The sequence below is a fragment of the Ips typographus genome, linkage group LG9, assembly GCF_016097725.1.
Source record: "Ips typographus isolate SLU linkage group LG9, UJ_Ityp_2.0, whole genome shotgun sequence".
NCBI classification, from domain to species: Eukaryota; Metazoa; Arthropoda; class Insecta; order Coleoptera; family Curculionidae; genus Ips; species Ips typographus.
Genome location: NC_138430.1, coordinates 2,629,867 through 2,651,340, shown reverse-complemented (window position 1 = coordinate 2,651,340; position 21,474 = coordinate 2,629,867). Strand labels below are relative to the sequence as shown.

Below are 21,474 nucleotides of genomic sequence, written 5' to 3'. Positions count from 1 at the left end.
AAAATTCTACGCCAATTGTTTAAAACTTTATCAGTTTATTGCAGTTATTTACTTTTAAATCACGCTACCGAGTATTGTTTTGCCAGCAAACTATACTTATTCAATTTAATTAGAGACTCAAAATGTGTGTGCATTTATAGGATCATGTAAGCAAACATAATTGAGATATTTTAACCAAAAAAAATTGGACACACTTGTTTTTCATTCTTAGTCAAATTTGATAGAACAACAAATCACTTTAGAGCACGCTAGTTAGTTTGCGATTAGAAACGAAATAAATAATAATAGTTTAATTATATAATAACTAAATGAGTAAATTATCGGATCGTACGACTCAAACATTCGTACAAAGGTCAAGGTTTAAGATACTCTCCAACTGACAAAAACAAGGTATAAAAATGATATTTAGCTAACCTGATCTTTTCTTATTAAAAGATAACTAAAACATGTTTCTAGCTTTGCAGAAACTTCATTTAAAACCAGAAAACTATACAGTTGAGATTTTCAAGTAAAATGCTAAAAATTAAAATAAGAGAAAATGTACATTATATCCAAAATTCAAAGCTTTGTGTAAAGGCCTTTAAAAACGATTCACTGTAGGACTTAGTGGGCATTACTTGGGAATTATTATAAATTAATAGGCATTACAGGGGTAGTATTAATGGAATTGGGAACGTCTAAATTATAGTATAAAAAAATGTCGGTAATTTTGACAGTTATAGGGTTGACAAGGTGGTTCAATATGTATCAATTTAAACAATGAATTTTTTAAATTACTGATCTAATACAAACTTTCCTTAATTTTTAACAGAGAATCAGACAAAGTTATAAGGATAAGGAGTGTTCCAGTTTCTCTAGAAAAACTAGACTTTCTGTCTCGCTTTCTGTCCTTTTTTGACCCCCCTGTATCATGTATATTGACGTTTTTCTACACCCACTCCTAGAACAAACGTTTAACACGACAAAACACAAAAACCAAGAAAAAAACGTTTCCTGTTATGTGTAAATTAAAAATGTTTTGGAGACTGAAATTGTCAAATAACACATAAAATCGTAAATATCTCAGAAACGGATACAGAGATAAATATAGGACATTAATACATGAAATATGTCTAGAATTTAACGAAGAATGTAAAAATATACAGGGCGTCCCATTTAAAATACGCAGCAGTTAATATCTACTTCACAGGCATATTTCCTTATTTTTACTTTTTTTAATTAAAAAAAAGTTTTCTAAACTCTCCAGTTGTCGTAATTCAGAAAAATTAGTTGGTATTGTTGGCGTATTAGGAATTAGTGTACAAAATCGAAAAAACTTACAACATTATGTAATTTTCCTTGACAAAACTTAGCGTTCACACAGCAAAACACACTCACTAACTACAATATTTCTGCTACCAATTATTCAAGTTTTTAAAACATGAAAAAATAATGTAAGGTGACATTAGCGTCATTAAAACGTGCCACAGTTAATATTTGAATTTCAAAGTTCACAAACAAAAGCACTATACGGAGAGTATACTTTATTGAACATAGTGATCAAATTTAAATATGTAATTTACAAAAAAAAAAACAATTAGCCAAATAGAATAAATGAATATTTATGAGTTATTGAGTAATGGGGAATAAGAAATAAATGAAGTACCCATCAGTTTGAATTATTATTATTTCAATTTTTCATCACAACACAAAAGAAGATTTTCCAAAAGTGTTATTTAACTCAAAAAATGAGGAGCACTTTCTTCCTCATCATCATCATCATCATCTTGCCATAAGTGAGCAAATTTGGGGGGAATAATCAGTTGATACAAAGTATTCGCCAACCCGCAAATCAACAAATTATAAACCAACTCGCCCCTATCCAGTTTTTTAGTTATTGTAATCCTCCTGTCCTCTCCCTTTCCCTCACTTTTTGACTTCAACCCAAACTTTCTTGCAATTTTATGAATGTGGGCGCGTTCCTCAGTAGTAAAATCAGGTTCAAACCTCAACAGGCTCATTTTATCAGATTTGGAATACTCTTCCAACAAAGTGTGTATTTTTCTAAACACATTATCAGCGCCCAGTCCTTCCCTGCTGACGTTTTGATCTATGGTCTCCGCAACCGTTTTTTCACCTCCCTGTTCGTTGATTCCTAGTCCTTTACCACCCCAGCCCATTTTTAACATCATTTGATGAGCCTTGCTGCCTTCATAATTTGCCTCAGGTCCTGCTTGTTTGCTTTCCGTATTTTTTGTGGACACATCCTCATACTCCTTTTTTTTAATTATGTAAAAACAGTCTTTTCTTAAAATGGCCAAAGCTTGCTCTGCCAATGCACTTTTAGCCCACTGTTTTCCAGCAAAGTTTCCTCTTACTATTTCTTCTGGGCCAATTTTCAAAATGTATTCATCACCCTCATTTTGTGTAACAATCATTTGTAATTGACTGTGATCAACTGTTGACTGTAAAGTTTGTACTGCATTGTCGGATGTTTCAATAAATATTAACTGGGATCTAACACCTTCCTGGCTTAATACTGTCTTCAAAAAATTTTTTGCTTTTTCTTCTAAAGGACTTAACTGAACATTTGTCTCAATAGGCAGCTGTGTTTCCCTACGTTTGTTATAACCCTGAAACCCAGTTACTTCTCTTCCTCTTGCATCAAAGGTTCTTTCATCCACTGGCCACTGATGACCAGGCCTGTTAAATCTACTTCTGTTTCTATTGTAATTTTGCTGATAAGGTCCCCGATTTCTATGTGACTGACCCCTATTATAAGGAGTGTGTCTTGTATTCTGTTGATTGTGTCTGGGGAAACGTTGTCTCTGATTCAATGATCTATTCGGATCCATGGCTTAGGTAATTTCACAGTCTTCTCTCTAAAATATGAAAACACTTTTTTCAGTACAGGGTGCCAAATTGATGATAGTATTAAAGGCAATCTCAATCATCTGGACAGTTTTTGACCCAAACAAAAATTTGATGTTGCCAGAAAGTACAAAATATAATTTTAAATGTTTAGTTTTAACATCATATTTAATTTACAACCCACACTGACAGTTTTATGATTAGACACAACTTTCAAATAACTTCAAAGCTGAGTTGTTTATTGATTTCACATATTGCAGCATTTTGACTTTTGGATGATTGAGATCCCTTAATTAATACTACAACAGTTACTTTTAATTTACAATAGAAATGCCAATCACAAATTCATTGCATTCAATTTTGTTGAATGTTAATTTTACTGTATTTATAGCAGCATACATGTTTTGTAGTATTTTTACTGTACAAAAAAATGTGTTTCATATTTTAAAGAAATTGGGAAATGGGCCATTTCTAGCTATGTTAATTAAGAAGCATTCCCATGTAACTTAATCCTAATAATAAATAATAATTCTACCTGAACTACTATTAACATTTTTTGGAATTCATACTAATTTTAAAAGGTGATAGAAGAATACCTGTAAGTAAATTAACCTTGAAATAAACCATTTAAACTTAGAAAACCTGTTGTTAATCAAGTTTGTCCAAAGTAATTGATGATTAATGTGTGCTGGTTAAAAATGCATATGGTCCACCCAAATATAATGGAAACAAATCATTTGGCATTACAGGAAGAAGATATCTTATCTACTACATTGACAAATTCATAAAACTATCCATTATAACTTTAATAGACTTGGGAGTCTAAAGCAGTCTAGTCGGAAGGGTTAATGATTGCACTATTACTGAAATAAGAACATAACTCAACTTTCCTATAAAAATCATACTAAACATAAACATTTTAGATGACAGTAAGAACAAATTAATGTTTGGGTCTGGGCAATCAAACTGGCAAAAAATAACATTTTAAATCAAATGAATGGCAACTCTCCACCCAGTCCACCCTGCTTTTAGGCTACAAATTTCAATGTAAACTTGCTTTACCAATGTTTTTTACTGACTGGTTCTTACTTCTGAGAACTCAACATAACAAATCTTAAATAGTGTTAAATGTTTTCACTTAAAATTGTTATTAGCTGTAAATTAAGTGCAAACAACAAACTTGTAGTAGTTTGAGAAAAGCTGATATTTCAGATTGCATCCATTGGACTGAAATAGAGAAGTGTGTGAGCATGTGAGTTTAAAATTGAACAATCAACCTTAAGCAAACAAAACACTTATAGCAAATAAAGTTTTGCATCAGCTTCAATTCAGGTAAGAATGTTAACTGCAAAACATTATAATACTACTAAAAACGTGCAATATCAGCAATTTATTTCAAGACTGGGGCCACTGATGGGGGGTAATAATGATAACCTTGTTATCTGGCCTTTCCATGATCTCAATTCAACACTCTATCATTGTAATTAAAAGGTCCGGTTAACTTACCAAGTGAATGATAACTGCCGGCAAAATTATTCACTGTATGTCCACTAATACCGAAACGGTTTATAAACAAAGTTCACCTTTAAAATTACAGTTTTTTTATAAGGAAAAGACCACAACACACATTTCCTAATCTTTAAAACTGACGTTTTCGTTTTGTTTTCTTTCAAACATGCGTGACGTCACATGCTACTATAATGACATTAATGACTTTGGTGCTCTTTATTTATCTCGTAAGATTAGACAAAGAAAAAGCATGTCTGGTGGGAATTTATATGTGAGTGGAATGTGTACAGATTTTTACGCTGCACTACGATTGGTGGAAAATGTGGCGTGATTCGACTCTGATTGGTGCTACGCCACTGCATAACCTCAATTAGGAAAAACATTGATTTCTTCTTTTGTTTGTTACATGCCATTAACAAAATCTTGGACTTTGTTTAAACAATAAATAAATAACTAAAATGATGTACTTTAAGAAGCCATTCATAAGAATTTCAGTAAAAGATTTGTCAAAATCAAAGTTATATGCAAAGAAGAAGAGAAGAGCCATCACAAGCGAAGTGACAGTTCGTTTGTTGATCAACACAGAGTCGTAACAAAAAGTTTTCAAATTGATAATTTAATTATTCTGTTTTTGTTGTTTAAACTTATATTTTAACATTTTTTTAATCATGACTGAATAAAGTGATGTGTATATGGCAACGTTTGTATGGTGACTCAACCAAATAAGGTAAACAGTAAACTCCCCTTTCATTTATGATGTGAATCATATGCACCTGTCAAAGTCAAAATAATTTATAAAACAAATCAATAAAAAAAATACAATTATTAACCAAACGTGCCTGATTTCAAAAGATTCCATTCCTGTTTATAAAACTAGTTTTGTTTATTTATCCACTGTACTAAACAATGTCAAAATATCGGCTGCTTTATAGCTCCTGTCTCTAGGCCTATAAATAAAAGTGCTTTTTTAGTGTATGATACTTGTAGCTTCTCCCCTAATTGTACTCTGATAAGATTTCCTGATAAGCCGTTATCAGGTGCTTTTCCAAATGCCATACATTTTAGTTCGCGGTAACTTGGCTGCCTATGGACAGAGGTACCCTTGGAGAGTGCTAGTTTCTGGATTAAAAGCAGCTGACATAGAACAATTGAACAGATTTGCCTCTGGGGGATACTGTGATGATTCGACTATTGTTTATATGCAACATCCATGTGTTATTTTAACAGCCTTAGAAGTCCTAGGTATGTTTTATGGTTTTCTAAATGTTTTAGCTTTATCAAAACTTAAATCTGCATTTTAGCAATACTTTACTGTAAACTGTCTCCTCCCCTTACTCCCAGTACTTAAAATAGATAAACAACTTCATACTGGTTGTATGAGGCTTTAAATTGAAAGTTATTACAGTTTTATCAACATGTCATGGATAATTTATTATGGATTTTAGTTGTAGTATTCAATTGCTTAAGTATATGTCATAAACATTGCTTATCTTTTGGGCCATTCAAATTCAGCAAGGAGGGCCAACTTTTGGGTAGTGTTTAAATTGAAAGTGTATACCTACTTATTCAAATTAAAGTTTGATGTAATCATATCATAATAGAAGAAGAAATTAATGTGAATTTGATAAAATATATAAGATATTTCACATCACTATTTTCTTACCATTGTCAGGCATCAAACAATTTAATTACATCAGAACTTTTAAGGCTGAATCAGACACATTTAAGAAGCCTATCAATTACCTTGCCAAATCATCATTATTGACCATATATCCCAGAAAAAACTTTACAATAACAAACCAGTTCAGGAATGTTAACTGTGATAAACTTGGTATATGCCAATGCACATTCTGTAGTTGTGTGTAAGGTTTTAACATTTTCAGTGCAACAAATAAGTTATTAGTAAGTTTGTTTAAAATCAACCATTAATTATTACCTAAATACTTAACTTACACTTTAGGTTTTAAAGTAGGTGCAAGTTAAGTTGTTTTCATTGTTTTTCTTGTATTTATTTAAAGTGTCTAGTAGTAAGTGTGTACTGTAAGATGCAGTAGTGAACTACATAATATATTCCCAGGTAGGTTTTCCTATTTTTCAGAGAAACACAAAAATATAATCCAATTTTTTAAAGACTTGTGTTTGAATGTCGTTAACTAAACTATTATAATCGGGACCAAGGAAATTATAGATGCTAGTTCTTATCAATTTGTAACTGAAAAAATAACAAAGTTCTTTACCAGTTTAATTAATGTCTTTGTTATTTTATGATCCTTACATTTTTCAATTATTTTGCTTCAAGTTAGTAAGTTCAGTAAATTTGTAAATGTACAGATTATGGTATTTTTTAATTGGCATTGTTATGTACAATCTGAATTATTTCCTAGACTTTGTATTTTTCTGTGTATGTAAATAATTCTCAAGTAACTAAACAATGATTTATGCAGATTCTTGATTCTTAAAAAAATATGACAAATACAAAATGACATTTTAAAGATGTTTAGATGTCTTCCAGAGTGTTCTGTAATTATAATATTAATGTAGCATGGTTTTTGTTGTATTGGGAAAAAACACAGAAAATTAGGATGTACTTGTAAACCAAAACTAAATCAATTTTATCCTAACTTCTAGTAATTTAATTAAAAAACAAACTTTGTTTTGCTCATAGTATAGGAGGTGACTTCTAATAGAAGGTCCTAAAAATTGAGTTAGGATGATAAGAACACATTTCTGATATTTTATTTACTACTACTATGAAAAGTGGTACAAGAGTTAATCTAGCTCAGCAGCTGCTGAAATATTTTGTATCAAGCAAAAATATTATTTTTTACTTCAAATCAACTAATAAATGCGGATTTTAAGTTTATGAAAACTGTTAAAAGATTGGGTGGTTTAAGTGAATTTCAGATATGTGATTCTAGATTCTACACTAAATTGTCCATAATAATCCTAACAGGAACGAAAATATAACTGAAAAATTACTGTTCAACCTACTTTTAATTCAATGAAAACCACTGAAGGACTTAAGGTGACTAAATAATATAATTGGGTATGTTTTTCTACACTAAATTCTCAGTAATTCATTTAAATGTTTTATGCCCTAAACTAACCTGTCAGTGGTTCCAAAAAATGTTATTCTTTAAACAGTTTTCACAAGCTTAAAGTTAGTCGCCATTTTTTGTTTGAATTGTAGGAAATTTAATGCTGAATAACATATCCAAAATTCACTTTGCTAACTACTCCTTCACCAGGTTTCATAAGCTTAAAGTTGACTATTCTCTGTGTACTACTTTACAGAAGTAGTTGCTACTAACTCTCTACTCTCTTTAAAATTATTTCCAATTGGTAATTGAATTACTATCATACAGTTTAGAGTAATTGGTAATTGTGACAGCTCTGCATTAAACGCAACTTAAAGTTATTAATTAAACGTCATTCATATCGTCAAATTCCTTAAAAAAATATTTGACGAATTGATCAAAATTACTTGCTTATTTGAAGAATGACATTTAAAATGTCAAATTCCAGGTTTTTTTTTAAACCGAGTAAAACATACTGTGTTTTTTGATTTCAGGTTATACAGTAGTCGCATCATCAAGTACCAGCGTGAAACAAGACTATAACGAGTATATGTGGACTATGCGAAGAGAGTTTACTGAACCAGATCCCGCCACCGTATCTCCGATTAAAGACTCAGAAAAACCGTTACTAGACAAAGGCGAAGTGTAATAAAAAACTAACCAATTGCATAAAAATGATTCTCGAGTGAAACAATTTTTGACCGTCTCCTTAAGCGTAAGAAAAAATAGTGTTAAAAAGCCACACGCTTGAAAAAATAAGTCTAATTTTGTACTATGGAAATACCAGCTAGTCTACTAATGTCTTCAGGAACGTACGCTTACGTGGCTGTAAAAGCCTCCATTCACGCATCGGACAGTGCAGTTTTCGGACTGAACAGCGACGAAATAAAAGCCCTGGTCAAACGATTTTCCGATTATAGAAAAGAGATAATTAACGGGGTGTTATTGAAAGCCTGCCCTTTGGATGTAGTTAACGCTTTGGGCCAACTGGGATATCGAGTGGTCGCCACGACCGGTGAAGCTGAGGTCATTTGGACCATGCAACGCGATATTTAAATTAATTTTGCCATTAATTTGTAGTGCTTACATTAGTTAATTTAAGCTCTAAAACCCATACAATTTATGCAGTGTGTAAGTGATTGTGTAATTTTGATTTTAACCGTACTTATTTCACGTATTTTATAGTTTATCAATATTCTGCATTGCTGTGATGAGAAGATATTTATGCCCTTTGTATAGTGGTAAAATCATATCTAAACCCTTAAGAACCTGTAACTTTTGCAATACTTTACGAGCTTATTAAATAGTAGGAGCAATTTTATAATGACATTATACTCCCTAGGAAGTACTTTTAAGCCTAAAAATAATCAATTTTTGATAAAAAAAAAAAGTGTTGTTAGTGTAGTCTCTTAGTGTGCAATTACACGTGAATTTTACGTTCCTAATTGGTATACTAATTTGAAATAATCTACTTAGAAGGAAAACTATGACGTCAAACTCTCAGTGTGACGTTCACGATCACGAATGCGCGTGTGGGCCAACGGTAGCTGCGCAGTCTTTGGAAGAACTTGAATTTGAACGAGGCATATGGGGCGCGGCCTATGAAGGCGATGATTCTAGAGTATACTCTTTGCTGAAAGGTTTTAACTTCGACAGAGTCGATAAAGTGGACGCTGCCGGTAAGTTTCCTGACAATTACCACAGAAAACATAATCAAAAAATTGTATTATGACTGTACCAAATTTTGTAGTGTTTATTTAATGAGGATTCCAAAAATGTGCTAAAAATTGGCAACACTGCTTGAGTATGAGATTTGTTTATAAATACTTGCATAAGTGAGGCAAAATGTTTAGGAGACAAACGAAATTAGTTTAATTATTTGAGGAACAAATTCTTCAACTGAATCAATTTTGTATCCCCATGCTTATATACGAATTTTGTGGCGCTCTCGCAAATAATTCACGTCACTTTTACAGGATATACCGCATTACACTATGCTGCAAGAAACGGTCACTTGGATGTTTGCAAGAGATTACTAAATCACGGTGCTAATATTAACGCAGTTACCAGATCTGGCAAAGCGTCAGCACTGCACAGGGCAGCGTCAGCAGGTAAAGTTTAACTCAATTTTTATTAATCTCAAATGTGTTAATTAAAAGTTCTTACGTCTGACTATTTTCCACTTCTCCAAATGTCCCATATGTCAATCCTTTGTCTTTGTTGTGGTTACCAACTGCCACTTGTTATTGCGTTAATCCAATCCTGTCAAATGTCATCCAATCTATCTTAGCAGGTTTTACACCGCGCTTTGATGTCAAAGAAATTCATGAAGCTGCTTTAAGGACGAATTTTATGTGTAAAACCACATTTTATGTCAAATTGTTTACAGAATAGGACAGGTTCTATTTTCATCCAACTTATTTGATCAAACTTGCCGTTTTGCGTAATGCCAACTGCCAACATAAACACAGTATTCAGGATGATTATGAAATTTCAAAATAAAAACATCAAAAATACCAGAAAAACAAGTGGGAATAATCTGTAATTATTACCATCTAAACACTAAATTCACTTGGTTTGGTTGGTCAAACGGTTTTCATTGACAGTTTTGACATAAAAATTTGATAAGTGCAAAATCAAATCATTTTATGCTGCTTTATGTTTCCAATTTCTTTGAATTAAAACTTTTGGTGTAAAACCTGCTTTAATCAAAGGCAACATAACAGTACACTGAATAACGCTTAATGTGCAGTATTTACGTCAATAACAGAACTGTTAGTATGAATTTGTGATTAATCAAGAAAAAGCGGCAAACTGAAAGCTGTTTTTTTAGTAATTTGACATTTGAAAACAATGAAAGACAACTCCTTTTATAGCAAAAAAGTGCCGACGTTTTGTTTCCGACTTTATTTAAGTGCTTTTTTTGACCAATCAAACATTACTCACTAAGATGATTTACCCAAATGCTGCACATGTAAACCAAAACATAAACGACCATGATTACTATGGTATTTTCAAGTTGAAATAAGTTTTTTGTACAATTTTAGGACATAAAGACATCATTAAACTGCTACTGTCCAAGAAAGCCGACTTTACAATGAGAGACGCTGACGGAAAAACCGCTTTACATAGAGCAGCCGAGAACAATCACACCGAAATATGCGACATATTGATTGATCATTTTCCTCCGTTGAAAGACGTACCAGACAACAAAGGAAACAAAGCTAAACTTGATTATTGAACGGTATTTTAACGAATTTTCCTGTATATCATTAATTGAATGCATCACATTGCCTTAATGTTATTTTTTTGAGAATTAAAGCAATAATGTATGTATTTTTTTGTAGTTTCCATGAATAAGGTTAGGAGGACTACTTCTTTATTTGGGATGGACATAAAAAAAATTACAATAAAAACATTTATTTTTAACCACTTGTCATTTCATATAACTTATAGTAAATGAAAGGAAACATTACTGGATTTTTAATTTTAATACTGACTTTAAAGGAACAAGATAAAAAGTAAAATTTAGGTGCTTTGCATCATAAAGTTAAGTGCTTACTATATAAAATTGGAAAAATTGTACTTTCATTTTGATCTTAGTGTGATAGAAATTAAAAGCAGATTAATTCGTTTTGGTGTAATGTTCTTTAATATAAAACTCTAATACCTACTAAACTGACTAAACGTTCGGTAATACTCTTCCCGTCTACTTTATTAATAAAATTTCCTGCAACTTCTAATGAAATGTAGAAAGTCACTCAAGAATTTCTAAAGATAAATATTTGTGTAACATAGTAGGTAACGGCAGTGTTTTTATTTTAGTCAAAAGTTGAACAGGTCCGATTTTGTTACGGATCACTATTCGACACAAGTCTTTAAGATTGAGCGGGTTTCGTTTAATGTACATTATAAAGTCGTAGATTTCGTCGTTGGATCCATTCTTTAACTTTTCCGGATCGTGAGACATGGAATTCAACTTTAAAAATCCATGAAAAGGGCATTGTTGCTGGCATAGTGTGTGCGGTTGTATACTTACGTTAAATCCTGCGTACACGGTCATTTTGCATAAATCTAATGTGCTGTACCGCATTGCGACACTCAGTACATCCCAACCCACTGTTTCATCCCTTATGTTTACGTCTGCTCCGTGTCTTAACAGTGCCCTAGCTGCGTAAGGGTTTTCTAAAAATTAATTATATTAAATGATAATACAATTAGGCACTGCAGCAAATGAGCTGTTTTACGTCATATGTCATTTTTTGGAAGGACAAACACATAGAATTCGTGGATTTAGAGTGAATTACTTAAAATGAGCAAATTTGTGCATATTGTTTTGTGTATTGGACTCAACACCCTAGGAATTTTAAAGGAACTAAGCTTGTCCCTATTTGCCCAGCTCCCACAATTCATAACACAACAAAATGGCATTTTATGAAATTTCAACTGAAAGTCTTTAGAAAAACTAAATTTAAGCTAAAACTCTATCAGTAGGTATTCATAAGAAAGTGTGTTTTTTTAATTTTTAATAGCCATGTTTTCCCTTCCAAAAATTTCGATCAGCTAAAATGAAAAATTACCAAAACTGTGAAAATTTAAATGGAAAGGTATAGTAAAAAATCTTATAGTTTTATCCCCTATTCTCTACGAAGAATTTTCCTTTGAATCTCTTCAATTAAATTGGTGGGAGTAGTCCAAAGTTTGCTTTGAAATAAATGAAATATCTCGAAAACGGCTAATCGTAGAGACTTTGTTTTTGCGGCATTTTAAAGAGCATTTCCTGTCCTGTAGAGTGTCCCAAAACAATGTTTCATTTAGTTTTCGGTCTTTTCGATAGAGGCGGTTTTTACAAAAACTGCATTTTTATCTTAGATATCTCGAAAAAATCAAATGCAATGGTATAGCTTCCTACCACCTATTCAATAAGCAATCAGATTATCTATCGTTGTGTGTGTACATCCCATGTAGCCATACTATGTATAGTTTTCGAGAAACAGCCGCGTGCACGGCTTATTGGGACACCCTGTACAATTTCTATAAAGACGTCATCGAGTTCTGTGTAAAAAAGTACCTTAATAATGTCTTAAATTTTCAAAACTACTTTAGACTTGCAACAACTATTTAAACACATTTTCCTGGTTTTCCGAAACACGGCAACATTGCATGTGTGTTAAAAATTGTGAAAATAAACTTGTTTCAATGCGTTTTTGAAGAAACATTAACGTCACCGTTTATACAAAATGGTAAAAATCAATTTAGAAGTGAAACACACGTTTTGAAAATTACTTATGTCACTCATTCAAATAACAGGAGGAGCGCCTCCGCAAAAACTTTATGTGTTTGTAATTGGCAATTATTACTTATAAATAGCAAGTTATTACTCTAGAAAACTTACCTACAACTATGGAATAAAGTAATGGTGATCCCTGGTAACACGTAGCGTTCATATTGGCCCCGCTATCAACCAATATAGCGATAAGTTCTTCGACGACGCTTTCCACGTAAATATATTGACTGCATACATGTAAAGCGGTTTTCCTATCTACATTACTGGCAATATTGACATTGCCGCCTTTGTATATTAAATACCTGAAATAAATTTACCTTGTCAAAAAAACAAACCAGGGCGGTAACAAAAAGACAGAGAAAAATAAAACAGGAGCTAATCATGCTTTACAAAACTGGAAGTGCAGCAAACCATTTTGCCAGAAAAATAAACATAAATCTCCTTGATCATAAGGCCATCATTTATTAAATTAAAAAAAAATTAAAAATCGTATACTTGGAAGGGAGCGATTTTGAAAAATACATTTTTTACTATTAGTTTTCAATTCAAAAATAAAAATATCTATTTACCACTTACTGAAGAGTATAAGGATCTCCCCTAGAGCATGCCACCATAATTGGCGTGTAACCGGATTCATCTCTACAGTTTACTCTAGCTCCCCAATCAATAAGAACCATCACAATCTTGAAACTGTTGTAAATAGAGTTGTTAAGGATAGCTTTGTGCAAATAGTAGCTTGATGGATAGAGCTTAGCGCCATGTTGAAGTAGAGTTTCTACCTACACATACAGATAATTGACTATGAAAAGTAGTGTCAAAATAGCTATTAATACGAGTATAACGAGATTGATTTTTAATAGTCGTGGACATTAAAAATCACATAACACCGGCAATTTCTGAGACCGTAGACAGTTTTAGGAAACTCACAAACGACCGGTAATCATATAACTTTGGTTTTTGATTCTGAACTAAATTGCTTGACAGAAGGAAGGAGACAGCCAAAGTCATTTTTAAGCAGCTAATAATTCATTATGCTCACCAAAGTCGCATTTCCACTGTTTACGGCAAGATCAAGTAGTGTCAGATCGTCAAACTCTACTTCGTTAACACGGCATCCGGCTCCACACAGCATATTCACAGCTCTGACATCGTTTTGCCGCAAGGCCCAATTTAGAGGCGGTCGGTCATGAGCATCAAGGGCATTATAGTCAATACCGTCTAAATTACAATCAAAATATTTCCTAATAAATCCTTTTAAAAAAAGTTAACAAATGTATACCAGCGTTTAACAATCGTAGCATTACCGAATGATGACCCATTTTAGCGGCAATATGGAGAGCAGTAGATCTTTGTCTACCTGAAATTATAATATTTATGCAGGATGTAACAGATGATTTAAATAAATACACACTAACCTGCCTTGGCATTTACGTCAGCTCCATTTTTTAGCAAAAATTCAACCATCTCAAGATCATTCTTAGCCACCGCTTTGTGTAAACAATTGTGCCTCTTTGAATCATTTTGATTTACGTTTAAATCTTTTCCAAATGTTCCTAGTAAGTACTGTACCATTTCAACCGAACCTGAATTAAACAATGTTACTATTCCTCCTAATAAGGCAAAAGTTCTTGTCTACCTGAATTAACCGCATAATGCAATACACTTTGACCTTGGTGGTTATCTAAACGACTGAAATCCTTTTCAGGAGAATCTAACAGTATGGCGGTTCTGTTCAATATCTTAGCATACCATCTGTACATGTCTTCGGTACAATCACTTCTAGTCTGAGGATTATCTGTAACGTTTTCTTTTATATAAAATGGACAAAACGTTCGGTTAATTTTTACCGGTGGTACTGGAAGTCTCAGAATCGTAAACTTCCGAGTCCCACTCCAGATCTTCCATACCTTCTGGTGTGGGACCGTCGCCGAATTCATTCTCTTCATCTCGAGTTATTACAAAATACCTGAAGATGGTTATTCAATTTATTTAGTAATCTGGTACAAATTGACCTCCAAAATTGTGATATTTAGTAGATTAGGTAGGGTATATTAGTCAATAATTTACCAAATACATTTAAAAAAAACGGTAATAAACTGCGGGCCATTTTTAAACGAAACGACAAATTTTGATGCAGTTTGGACTAACAGTGAGCTTAATTTATGGGATTTTAGTTAGAAGTACTCAGATTATGTAACAGATACTGTTGAACATACAACGGCATTTGAATGATAGATACAAACCTGCTAATATGGCTTAATTCAAGATTCAACAGTGTTTTATCCATTTTCCAGAAAAATCGATATTTCTTCGGACACATGACGTTAATTAAGAAACATCCAAAAACGTCCCGAGGTAATACCGTAGACAACAATGTTCCTATGTAAGAAAAAAGTTTATATTATTTATTAGTAAAGTGGCTGTAATTTAATACTGTTCTTTTTTTGCGCATGTTCTTGTCCCACTTGACTACTTGAAAATTTCACTTTTTTGCACGCACTTCTTTCACACCCTGTATAAGGCAGTTAGAGTGCATTAAAGCAAAAGTTTTCTACATCAGTAAAGAGCCAATAAACCAAGCTTAATGACGGTCCAAACCACATTAAAATCTGTTAATTTGTTTTAGAATGGCGTAATTTTAAAAATGACCCAAAAACATCACTGTCCCGGTTGACGTGGCGAGCAGTTTAGTTAACTTAGAATAGCTTGGGGCGTTTTATTAGGATAGTTTGTCCCTTCACTACAAGAGGGGATAAGTTGACAACTGCTTTTGTGCAATAACGTCTTTAACATCTGATATTATACCTAAATGCTTGTATATGCAATAAGTAATGCATTATTAAATCTGTAGTGATACTGAAATACAACAAATACATAATATTTAATTATTTTGAGTTTTGTAGTAACAGAACATACGCAACTGCAGTTTTTTGTTATTTTAAGTATCAAAGTTAATTTTTAGTATAAAAACTAAACAAAAAATTTAATAAGGACTGTATTTTTTTCACTAACTCAAAGTCATGAGAAATAGGATTGTTAAGCAAGTAGACTAATTGAAAAAAACGCTTTACATTAACTATTAAGGATATTAAATCATTCTTAATGATTGATGAATGATACAAAACAAAAAGGAGCATGGATATAATGAAATTGACTTTTCTACCCAATAAACAAAGAAAAAAATCTAAATAAACAAATTCAACATGCTTGCTGCTGTATGCCATATTTTCCAGTTGTTTTAGAATTATCTAAGATAAAAAAATAAATTCATATTACCAAGTTGATCCAAATTATAGAAATCACAATGCATTCTTATTTATATTAGAAAAAAAAAACTCAACTTACCCAATATTCTTGTAATTTGTAGCACTATCACCCCCATCTAGTGATAAGGTTTGTGGTTTATTCCGATTTTTATTAGCTTTTTTCAGAAACTTCTCTTTGTTATTATTAAAGTCAACAAGCAATTTTAAAAGTGGTAAATTGCCAGTCTTTGCTGCTGCCCCAATTAATGTCATTCCATTTTTACATATTTTGTTAATTTGAATGTCTAAAAAACCACAAGACAAACATGACAATTTGTTTATTCTTTTTATAATTTGTATATACTTTGTTCTGTCATTAAGTTGATTTTTTTATGATAATATGAGCAAAATAAAGTTAACCAGATTATTGAATTCACAAAAACTTGTGTTAGAATAAAATAGTTAGGTAAATGTTTATAACTCCTAATTACAACTAACTGGCTGACATTAGGACAAGCTTAATTTAACTGTTTAGACTGTAACTTTTTGCTTTATAATACTATCCTGCAAAATCCTAGAGCTGAGGTAATACATACATTGTTAGCTTAGCAACCTTTTCATTTTATATATTACTGAGATAACTACAAATTATACTCACCCTTGTGAAGTGCAATTACGGTTTGGTCTTTGTCGAAAATGGACTTCATCCACTGTTCAGTAGGAGAATCCATAATGTGCAAACACAATGCCACTTCCTCAACTGATTATACCAGAAATTTATGACCCTTAATGATTAGAAAGAACAGCTGACCGGCATCCTGCTCCCCAATACTTTAGTTTTCAGAGCATAGCAGATAGTTTTCCACTGCAAAAACATTTATCAAATTGATCTGTATTATCACTTTAAAAAAGAATTGAGGATGTTACCTTCCTGGTAAACATTTCGTATTATCCGTAAAAGTATTTAATCCATGATGAATAAACAACCATTTTTACTGCTCAACATTAATTAATAATAACAAATTTACAATAAATAATAATAAACATTTTGAAAAAATCCACAACACAAATGATTATTGAGGAATTGACGTAGGTAAGAAGTAAAAATTCTTCTCTTAAAAGTGCACAATGATCATGTGACTTACCTGAGCTTGGTAATATGTAATAATACGATCACGTGGTTAAATCACATGACAGCTACTCTACTAAATTTGACGAGCAAACGATAAAAGCAATCATATGATTGACATCAAACTCTATCTGTCAATGTCAGGTGCAAGTGTCATTATAAACAGCGGGTTGCAAGCAAGCAAAGCGTGCGTCCCTTCTCCTTTGCAAAAAAGTTCGAAAACTTCGAGAAAATTTTGCCAAATTCGTAAGAAAAACGGCAGTTTTCCAGCAAATAATAGATAATCTAACATAAAAGAAAATGAGTGTCGAAGAGGAAGTCATGAGAATCCAGAAAAAACTCAGCAAAATGACTTCTGATGATGGCAGTGTAGGTTGATAATTTTCAAAAAAAATTGTATTTGGGATAGTTGTTATTTATATCAGGAATATTTTTTTATTAAAAGAGCACCCTGTGGAGCGTTAATGGACTGTTGCAATACCTGTAATGCTATTTGTGTTATTCATTTTCCACAGTGTGAATATTGGCTTTTTAGAAAACCAAGTAGTTGAAGGTATTAACTAAAAAGTGGAAGTTATATTTATTTGTATTAAATTTTAAAACAGAATTTCATTTACTCAATGCCACTGCACTATGGTTAATCTCTTGCCTGTTAAGTTGTGTTGTAATTTACTAGACTTTGTATATTCAAGATAATAACCAAGCGTTGTACATACTGTAAACTGACAATTTTTAGATTGGTACACTGTTAAATACGTGATATTATCCATTATTGATTAGATTTTTGTCTTAGTTAAAGTAAAAACTATGTATACTACATAAGTTTAAGCAGGTAAATGTATGAAACACATCTTAGAAGATGTTAAGCATTAATCAAGAATATGAGTGAGAGTTTCTGAAGAAGTGATTCAGCATGTTAACCATATCCTTGAAAATTACATAATAAAGAAAAAAAGTGTCCAGATTTTAAAATACTGTATACTTTAAAAATACATTTTCTAAAGCTTTACAAAAAATTATGTATTCAGCTAGAGAATGATAACAAAATAACAACACTGTTGTAGTTGAACCATTTTCTACTTGGGCAAGTAATCTTGAATATATTTTGATTTTATTTAGAATGATTGAATGCAAATGCTTTTTCCCTTTACTATCAAGTAGTATTTAAAGCAATAATGCTGGTTTCACTCAGAGTTTTAAGTGAAAAAACTGCCACGACAAAAACTTCATTAAATTTCAATTTCTGGGTAAAGGAATTTGAAAGAACTATACAAATTATAACAAAACCATTAAAAACCAGCCTGTATAACTCACTACTCTTTAGATAGTGAGTTATTTTATATTCACCTTGTAGTTAAAAAGTAGAGCTTTCCATTATATTCCTTTATAAAAACCAAAAATCCAAACTTTATAAGACAATGCTTCTGGTGATCCTGTCAATGTAAGACAATTTTGTCATCAATTATATAAACTTATTAAAATTAGATTTTTAAGATATTTAATTGACTACGTCTGCATTAAGTTTATTTATTTGTCTTGTTTATAGGGCCAAGAACAAGCCCTGGACCTTCTCAAAGAGCTACAAAATCTCAAAATTAACTTAGACGTTTTGACTAAGACGCGTATCGGTATGACAGTGAACGCACTTCGGAAATCGAGCAAAGACGACGAAGTTATTGGATTGGCTAAGACGCTAATCAAAAACTGGAAAAAGTTTCTGAGCAACTCTGATAACAGTAAGTCATTTAAAGTCCGTTGTAGCGCTGGGGACGTAATAATTGTTACATCCAGATGGAAATTTGACACATGTTATTATTAGGAATTTTTGAAAATATTAATTTTGACGTTTGTTAAAGTAAAAAGTTGTCTTGAATTTTTTCTTGCTACAGCAGATTGTGTAATACAATTATTTTTGTTATTTGTCATTTTGACAGCAGTTCATCATGTTCCCAATGTCAAAATTTACTGTACTAAGTTTTAATTGAATAGGACGAAAACGGTTGTACCGTTTGGCCGCTAGAAGGCGTCATTTTTTATCGGATATTTTCATGAATATCTCGAAAACGTTTTGTGTTAATGGTGTGAAATTTTTACTACTTATACACCTCGATGGGAGGAAACTTTTACTAAATATGACATTTTTCTGTAAAGCGCACCGTTTGGCCTTTATAAATAAAAACTGAATTACTGACATTTTTCACAGAAGGTAACCCCAGGAATATTTCCAGAAAATGTTTGAATTTTAATAATTGTTTGACTGCCTAAATAGCTTTAGGATGATGGTAGAAATGTGACATAAAGTATCATTTGTCGAAATGTCATTTACAACATTGTCATAATTTCAAGGACATCTCTGAAACCGTGTCAGAACAAAAAAAACGTCAGATTCGTGTTCACCAGTTTGAAATTAGTAAACAAGGTCACTTTGATTGAGCAAAAGTCTAGTAGACCGAAAAATGCCAAATTTGAGTCAAAACTTCGTGCACTTTTCGAAAAAATCATTCATAACTCGGTTATTTGAAACATTCTGTGTAAACACACCACCTAACAAAAGAAAGCTAATGAATGGAGCTATCACGTGACGTTGAGTGGGCAGGGCTAAGTTCTACCGTTTGGCCGCTAGAGGCTGTCAAAGTTGACTCTAATTTTTCTTGAATATCTCAGGAACGCCTCAAGTTAGAGATCTGAAATGTACATTTTGCAGCAGTAACAACGTTGTTTAACAGAGAGTACTTTACTTTCTAATTAAGTTAGATTTTATATTTTTTGTGTTTGGTTTGTCTCCACAGGTAAGACGGCGACCAGTTCATCAGAGAGCAAAGAAAGTAAAAAGGAAGAGAAAAGAAAGGAAGACAAATCAAAGAAAGAAGACAAGGAAAAGGACAAAAAGTTACCCACAAGCTTTCCCCCTGTCAGTGTTACCACAGACTCAGTGAGACTAAAGTGTAGAGAAATGTTAGCTAGCGCGTTAAAAACTGACTCGAAAGAGGAAGATTTTGAGGGTAAAACACCATTATTAACTCTACGAAACATCCACTAATTCTGGTTTAATTTAGGCTGTGCAAGCGCGGAAGAATTAGCAGAAGAACTGGAAGAAGCAATCTTCCAAGAGTTTAAAAACACCGACATGAAGTACAAAAATAGGGTCAGATCGCGCATTTCCAATTTGAAGGATCCGAAAAATCCGACGTTGCGAACAAATTTCAGAATAGGTGCTGTGACCGCTCAGAGGTAAGTGACAATCAACCAAACTCCCCTCATTTGCTGTCATTGGTTGTGTTCAGATTGGCCAAAATGACGTCGGAAGAGATGGCTAATGACGAAGTCAAGCAGCTAAGAGAGAAATTCAATAAGGAAGCTATCAATGATGCCCAATTAGCTACTGCCCAAGGTAAGTGTTATGTCATTTAACTGTATTGTTATAGTATATTATTCAACAAACATGTATTGTACCCAAAACTGTTATAAAAAATGAAAAAAGCTCATAACTCGGTTGTTTGATAAAATGTGCAAAGGGAAAGTTGTAGGGAATTATATTTTCTACAAAACTGCATCAGGGCACTTTTGCCCTAAAAGATCATTTAAGGGAGATATTCCCCCAAAAGGTTATTTAAAAAAATATCAAAAAAATGTAATAAAGGAATAGCTATTTACTCACGAAGATAAAGTTTGCATAAATTATCGAGTGTGTAATAGCCATTACTTGCATGTAGAATACTATACTTTTTCTACGACTGTTGTAAGTATTCACAAGAGAAAATAACACACCGCGCCATCACTCACAATGGGTGTTATTATCTATTCAAAACTAGTGAGTAATAAGCATATTATTAAACAGTTTTTAAAAAAAATGCTATTATTTCACAGGTACAAAGACGGACATGTTGAAATGCGGTAAATGCAAGAAACGTAACTGCACGTACAACCAATTGCAAACTCGATCATCGGACGAGCCGATGACAACTTTCGTGCTGTGTAACGAGTGCGGCAACAGGTGGAAGTTCTGTTAATAATATCTTTGTTTATTTATCAACGCTAGTAATAAGTGACTCACTTGGTGTATTAAGGTTCGAAACGTTGGACTGTAGAAAAAAGAGTTTTTAAGCCAATGTCCCGCTTTATTATTATGCTATTCGATTATATTTGTTCTATGAAAATTGGGATTTTTACTTGTAATTTGACTTGATTTCAAACTGTATTACCACTGCGGAGTTTACCGAGGGGTGCGATTAAGACATTGATTTGTGTGAACTTATTTTATTGTGTAATGATAAATTAAAATAAATCGCGGATTTGATTTGAAAAGTTGTTTCTTTGTACAAGGTGGTCTAATAAGGCTGTTTCTTGGAAAATATGCTTATAAACAACATACAAAGG

General features: G+C 32.4%; 6 protein-coding genes across 9 annotated transcripts in view; 4 read left to right on the top strand and 2 right to left on the bottom strand.

The window, feature by feature from the left end:
• Acsl (Acyl-CoA synthetase long-chain) overlaps positions 1–4,519 on the bottom strand; it is a 39,873-nt gene extending 35,354 nt beyond the window's left edge. The window contains exon 1 of one of the 2 annotated variants that reach the window (XM_081987261.1): positions 4,357–4,519. Coding sequence is in view for 1 of the 2 variants with exons in the window: in XM_081987259.1 (XP_081843385.1) it covers positions 1,321–1,325 (5 nt within the window). In the remaining variant the exon portion in view is untranslated. Of the gene's footprint in view, positions 1–1,320; positions 1,448–4,356 lie in introns of those variants that run through there. The other variant, XM_081987259.1, reaches the window with a different exon arrangement.
• On the top strand, positions 58–10,772 carry LOC145734119 (serine/threonine-protein phosphatase 6 regulatory ankyrin repeat subunit B). The gene is made up of 4 exons (XM_081987270.1): positions 58–146; positions 8,913–9,115; positions 9,413–9,547; positions 10,484–10,772. The coding sequence occupies exons 2-4, from the start codon at positions 8,923–8,925 to the stop codon at positions 10,675–10,677; spliced, it is 522 nt and encodes a 173-aa protein (XP_081843396.1). The 5' UTR covers positions 58–146; positions 8,913–8,922; the 3' UTR covers positions 10,678–10,772.
• On the top strand, positions 5,143–8,141 carry LOC145734120 (uncharacterized). Its single transcript, XM_081987271.1, has 2 exons — positions 5,143–5,601; positions 7,931–8,141. Exons 1-2 carry the CDS (start codon positions 5,409–5,411, stop codon positions 8,083–8,085), a joined length of 348 nt encoding a protein of 115 aa, XP_081843397.1. The 5' UTR covers positions 5,143–5,408; the 3' UTR covers positions 8,086–8,141.
• LOC145734122 (uncharacterized) lies at positions 8,211–8,881 on the top strand. Its single transcript, XM_081987273.1, has one exon. The coding sequence runs from the start codon at positions 8,211–8,213 to the stop codon at positions 8,490–8,492; it is 282 nt and encodes a 93-aa protein (XP_081843399.1). The 3' UTR covers positions 8,493–8,881.
• A 68-nt stretch (positions 10,773–10,840) lies between the features above and the next one.
• On the bottom strand, positions 10,841–17,055 carry LOC145734117 (ankyrin repeat and SOCS box protein 6-like). 3 transcript variants are annotated; one of them, XM_081987265.1, is made up of 12 exons: positions 16,896–17,055; positions 16,627–16,833; positions 16,069–16,273; positions 14,571–14,689; positions 14,360–14,518; positions 14,139–14,306; positions 14,003–14,080; positions 13,763–13,941; positions 13,300–13,502; positions 12,832–13,025; positions 11,476–11,621; positions 10,841–11,415 (listed from the first exon to the last, which is right to left on the bottom strand). In XM_081987265.1, exons 2-12 carry the CDS (start codon positions 16,697–16,699, stop codon positions 11,194–11,196), a joined length of 1,746 nt encoding a protein of 581 aa, XP_081843391.1. In that variant the 5' UTR covers positions 16,700–16,833; positions 16,896–17,055; the 3' UTR covers positions 10,841–11,193. The 3 variants fall into 3 exon arrangements, with proteins under 3 accessions (XP_081843391.1, XP_081843390.1, XP_081843392.1); XM_081987264.1 differs by having other exon boundaries at positions 10,841–11,621; XM_081987266.1 differs by lacking the exons at positions 16,069–16,273; positions 16,627–16,833; positions 16,896–17,055 and adding an exon at positions 14,967–15,109 and having other exon boundaries at positions 10,841–11,621.
• Positions 17,056–17,248: 193 nt separating this feature from the next.
• Positions 17,249–21,402, top strand: TfIIS (RNA polymerase II elongation factor). The gene is made up of 6 exons (XM_081986555.1): positions 17,249–17,466; positions 18,644–18,833; positions 19,887–20,099; positions 20,154–20,328; positions 20,382–20,488; positions 20,965–21,402. The coding sequence occupies exons 1-6, from the start codon at positions 17,398–17,400 to the stop codon at positions 21,105–21,107; spliced, it is 897 nt and encodes a 298-aa protein (XP_081842681.1). The 5' UTR covers positions 17,249–17,397; the 3' UTR covers positions 21,108–21,402.
• Positions 21,403–21,474: the final 72 nt, after the last annotated feature.

Bases quoted from the DNA above. Each gene is read 5' to 3' on its own strand.
- TfIIS (XM_081986555.1), top strand. From the start codon at position 17,398: ATGAGTGTCGAAGAGGAAGTCATGAGAATCCAGAAAAAACTCAGCAAA. The intron at 20,100-20,153 runs GTAAAACACCAT...GGTTTAATTTAG, and splicing joins GAAAGAGGAAGATTTTGAGG to GCTGTGCAAGCGCGGAAGAA. The intron at 20,489-20,964 runs GTAAGTGTTATG...ATTATTTCACAG, and splicing joins CCAATTAGCTACTGCCCAAG to GTACAAAGACGGACATGTTG.
- LOC145734117 (XM_081987264.1), bottom strand. From the start codon at position 16,699: ATGGATTCTCCTACTGAACAGTGGATGAAGTCCATTTTCGACAAAGAC. The intron at 14,081-14,138 runs GTTAGTGTGTAT...TTATAATTTCAG, and splicing joins TGACGTAAATGCCAAGGCAG to GTAGACAAAGATCTACTGCT. The intron at 13,026-13,299 runs GTAAGTGGTAAA...AATTTATTTCAG, and splicing joins GGAGATCCTTATACTCTTCA to GTATTTAATATACAAAGGCG.
- LOC145734122 (XM_081987273.1), top strand. From the start codon at position 8,211: ATGGAAATACCAGCTAGTCTACTAATGTCTTCAGGAACGTACGCTTAC.
- LOC145734120 (XM_081987271.1), top strand. From the start codon at position 5,409: ATGCCATACATTTTAGTTCGCGGTAACTTGGCTGCCTATGGACAGAGG. The intron at 5,602-7,930 runs GTATGTTTTATG...TTTTGATTTCAG, and splicing joins AACAGCCTTAGAAGTCCTAG to GTTATACAGTAGTCGCATCA.
- LOC145734119 (XM_081987270.1), top strand. From the start codon at position 8,923: ATGACGTCAAACTCTCAGTGTGACGTTCACGATCACGAATGCGCGTGT. The intron at 9,116-9,412 runs GTAAGTTTCCTG...TCACTTTTACAG, and splicing joins CGATAAAGTGGACGCTGCCG to GATATACCGCATTACACTAT. The intron at 9,548-10,483 runs GTAAAGTTTAAC...GTACAATTTTAG, and splicing joins GCACAGGGCAGCGTCAGCAG to GACATAAAGACATCATTAAA.